Below are 3,998 nucleotides of genomic sequence, written 5' to 3' on the forward strand. Positions count from 1 at the left end.
ACTCTCCCTTTACGTGTCTAGTAAATCTTCATTTCCAGGATGGAAAATTAGTGCCCATGACAGTTTTCCACAAAACGGACTCTGAGGACTTGCAGAAGAAACCTCTCCTGGTCCATGTGTATGGAGCTTATGGCATGGATTTGAAAATGAATTTCAGGCCTGAAAGGCGGGTGTTGGTGGAAGACGGATGGATATTAGCATACTGCCACGTGCGGTGAGTCAGCACGCTGCCCCTGGCGGACGTGTCTGGGCCCGAGCACTGGGATAGGGGTCCAGAATAACAGTATGTCAGGGAGCGAAAGTTTATTTTTTCATCTGTACTGTTGAATTTAGAAATTCCTAACCCTATGCTGGTGGAATTTGATTTGGTAACATTAGTGGATTCATAAGCAAAAGGGTAGATTTTTAGCATTTGTACCAAATTTTTAGGATTTTTAGAATAGTATCATCTCTACTTATTTAGTAACATTATGGTTTCCATTTAATTTTCCTGAGTTTAGGTTTTTCTAAAATAGCCTCTTAAGCTGGACTCCTTTTTTCTACTCTTATTTCCATTTTACTCGAGCTGTTTTCAAGACACAAGTATTGTTCTGTGTTTCTACTTAAAATCCTTCACTGCCTCCCCATCTCCGCAGTAAAATCCGTATTTCTCAGTACAGTAGTTAACATCCTGATGGTCAGACTTAGCTCTGCAGTGGCAGCTGTCATCCCTCCCAGACACGACCTGCGCTCCCGCCGTACACATCCTCCACATCCAGCTCTTTTCCCCCTGTGCCTGTCCACATGCTGTATCTTGATGCCTTCACTTTCTTTGCCCTCTGGGAATTCATATTCTGCCTTCAAGACTCAGATTAGATAGTATCTCCATCTTAAGCATTCGTGTTCCTGACTCACGTATATACCCCTAACCTGACAGGTAGGTGTTCTTTCCGCTGCTTCTGGGATACCTTACGTATACTTGTGTTATAATAGCATCCACATTGCTTTGTAGCTGTTTACTTTCTCCACAAAATTAGGATCTTCTTTAGGGCAGAAGATTTTTGCTTATTTATGTTTTTAAGGCTTCCATTTAGCACAATGCCTTGTAAATAGTAAGCAGGCACTGAAATATATTTGTTGAATCAATTTTTGATTATCTGTATCAGGAGTTGGCAAACTTTTTCTCTAAAGAACTAAATAGTAAACATTTTAGGCTTTGAGGCCACCTATGGTCTCTGCTGCATATCCTGTTTGGTTTTTTTCCCCCTAAACTTTAAAAACATGAAAACCATTCTTAGCTCGAGGGCCATGCAAAAACAGGCCTCCAGGTGGATTTGGTCTGCAGTCTTGCTGACCCCATCCTATATCGTGAATACTTTTTTCCCACTAAAACTGTTTTGCCCTTTAATTTCAGGGGTGGTGGTGAGTTAGGTCTCCAGTGGCACGCTGATGGCCGTCTAACCAAAAAACTCCATGGCCTTGCCGACTTAGAGGCTTGCATTAAGACACTTCATGGCCAAGGCTTTTCTCAGCCAAGTCTAACAACCCTGACTGCTTTCAGTGCTGGAGGGGTGCTTGTGGGAGCCTTGTGCAATTTTAATCCAGACCTCCTGAGAGCTGTGACTTTGGAGGTGAGTACACTGTCTCTGTTTACAGAATGGGAAGGCATAAATCCATAAGCTACTCTAAGAAAAGAGTTCCGTTAGTTTTACCTTAACATAGGAGTATAACAAAGCTTTTACATTTTAAACACAGTTGTTGTGCTGGGAGAACTTCTAAAGTTATTTTAATCCAACTGCTTACCCTTTACTTATTCTTCCCTGACAGTGTTCTTTATTAATTTGTAAGGATTTCCTCTAAAGGATGTTAATCACTATTCCCTTCGATTTTTTTTTTTTGGGGGGGGAGAAGAACGTTTAGAATTGGTGGAAAAAGAGAAAAGCATATATGACTCATCAGTTCCAAGAAGTCAGGCATAGCACACTGACTCTGGAATGCACAAAGTATATCTTTCTGAAACTCATTTTACCAATTTCTTCGTCAAAGTTTAAGTTCATTTGGCTTTTTTTTAGGCACCGTTCTTGGATGTTCTCAACACCATGATGGACACGACACTTCCTCTGACATTAGAAGAATTAGAAGAATGGGGAAATCCTTCATCTGATGAAAAACACAAGAACTACATAAAACGCTACTGTCCCTATCAAAATATTAAACCTCAGGTAGTGAAAGACACGTAATGATTTTGTCATCCGGAAGTGATAGAGAAGGAAATCAACAGGACACTTACCGGAGCTGGGCAGGACTTCAGTAGGATTTTAGATTGTTCTGCTATAATTCCCAAACACCTTCCAGCCCCATCTCGGCTCATATTCCGTGTTTGTTTCTATAAGGTCATGGTCTCTCTAGTCAAGAAAACACTGTTCCAGGTAATGAGTAGTCTAGCACTGGGATACTGCCGATCTCTCGAGAGAACCAAATAAAAAAATAACATCTAGCATTTAGGGGAAAAAACAAATTGGAAGTAATTGTTTTTCGTAATCTATAAGGTAGAAAGGAACCATAAGAAATAATATAAATTCTTTGTACATCTATTTTCTTGCAGCATTATCCTGCAATTCACATCACAGCTTATGAAAACGATGAACGTGTACCTCTGAAAGGAATTGTAAACTATACTGAGAAACTCAAGGAAGCCGTTATGGAGCATGCTCAGGGCGCCGGGGAAGGTAGGAGACCACCTGGAAGCAGGGAACATAGTTAAGTGGACTGTTACCTTTAGCCTGCTGCTCAGAGGGACACATTTTATGTACAAACCAAATCATCTGCCCATGATTTGGGACAAATAGTTTTTCCTATGTTGACTCCAATCGAAACATATATAATGACTGTAACTGCCTCATCTCTTTTTTTTGAAGTACAATATTAAAATAAGGTAGACAAGGCACAAAGAAAAAAAGCAAATTTAAATATCAAATATAAATTCAAGATGTACTATCATATCATACAACCATTCTTTCGTTTAACAATATTAAAATTAAGCCCTTATTCTTGGGAACTTCTAAAAAGCAGATTCTGAAGTTTTTGTTCTAGAGCTTCAAATGCCCAAACTAGCTGTTTTAGTTTTCTCTAGATCTTTTGGTGTCATTAAACAGGGACTCTTACCTTTTTTCCTTGCCAAGACATGCCAGGACTCTCTGGACTTGGGGTGGGAGGGACCCACATACACATTTTCAAACTCTGTATTCAGCTCCGTCCTACTCTCACCATTGTGTGGTTATATAGTGTTTCCAGGTCCCGAGACTCTCAGGTTCCTCAGGACCCACTGGCTTCCTTCTGGGTCGCAGCCGTCCCCATGTGGCCCTACAGTCTCTTCCACCCGCTCCCTCAGCCCCCGGTCCTCCTCCAGCTTTCCCTGTTTCAGAAATTGGTCTTCTGCTTGCTCCCTCCCATCTCTTTGTTGCTGATGGTGACGGTTTATGCCTTTTTTCCTTCCCTATTACTTCAATAGAGCACTTGGGAGGAGAGGGGAGAAATGGCTCTCAACTGGCCAAAACCTAATTGTTTCATATGTTAACTCTTTCAGGTTATCAGGCCCCCAATATTATTTTAGATATTCAGCCTGGAGGCAATCATGTGATTGAGGATTCTCACAAAAAGGTATGTTATCAAGCCCGTCTCGGTGGGCAGATTTCCACGTAGAGATGTACTCAACATTTCAGTGGTCGTGGTGGGTTTATGACAGCTGCTTCAGTCGTCAGGTCTGCGGCTGGGACGCAGGAGCGGGGCGAAGAACACTGAGTCAGTTAAGAAGCTAAGGCTCTCTCTAGTACCTGCGAGCTCTGGTAAAGAACATAATTGAACCTTAATTGTTGGGAGCCCGCTGCCTCTGTCCCAGATAAAAGTACCCGTGCCGTAGACTGCTGACTTCGGGGTGAGGTGAAGACGGGTAGACAAAGACTTGAATAGCGCAGTTTTACCACAAAGGCCTTCTAATTTTTTCAATGTGTTTCTTTTAG

The 3,998-nt window shown here is 41.7% G+C and overlaps 1 protein-coding gene across 4 annotated transcripts in view; it reads left to right on the forward strand.

Annotated features, from left to right (window-relative positions):
- The window catches only part of PREPL (prolyl endopeptidase like), a 34,551-nt gene that overhangs the window by 27,748 nt on the left and 2,805 nt on the right, over positions 1 to 3,998 (forward strand). For all 4 annotated transcript variants that reach the window (XM_019748615.3, XM_074331937.2, XM_019748616.3 and 1 more), the window contains 5 exons: positions 39 to 214; positions 1,394 to 1,610; positions 2,052 to 2,201; positions 2,585 to 2,708; positions 3,566 to 3,639. In XM_019748615.3, coding sequence (XP_019604174.1) covers positions 39 to 214; positions 1,394 to 1,610; positions 2,052 to 2,201; positions 2,585 to 2,708; positions 3,566 to 3,639 — 741 coding nt within the window. The remainder of the gene's footprint in view (positions 1 to 38; positions 215 to 1,393; positions 1,611 to 2,051; positions 2,202 to 2,584; positions 2,709 to 3,565; positions 3,640 to 3,998) is intronic.

Source organism: Rhinolophus sinicus, chromosome 2, assembly GCF_057876585.1.
Source record: "Rhinolophus sinicus isolate RSI-liver-muscle chromosome 2, RSI-T2T, whole genome shotgun sequence".
NCBI classification, from domain to species: domain Eukaryota; kingdom Metazoa; phylum Chordata; class Mammalia; order Chiroptera; family Rhinolophidae; genus Rhinolophus; species Rhinolophus sinicus.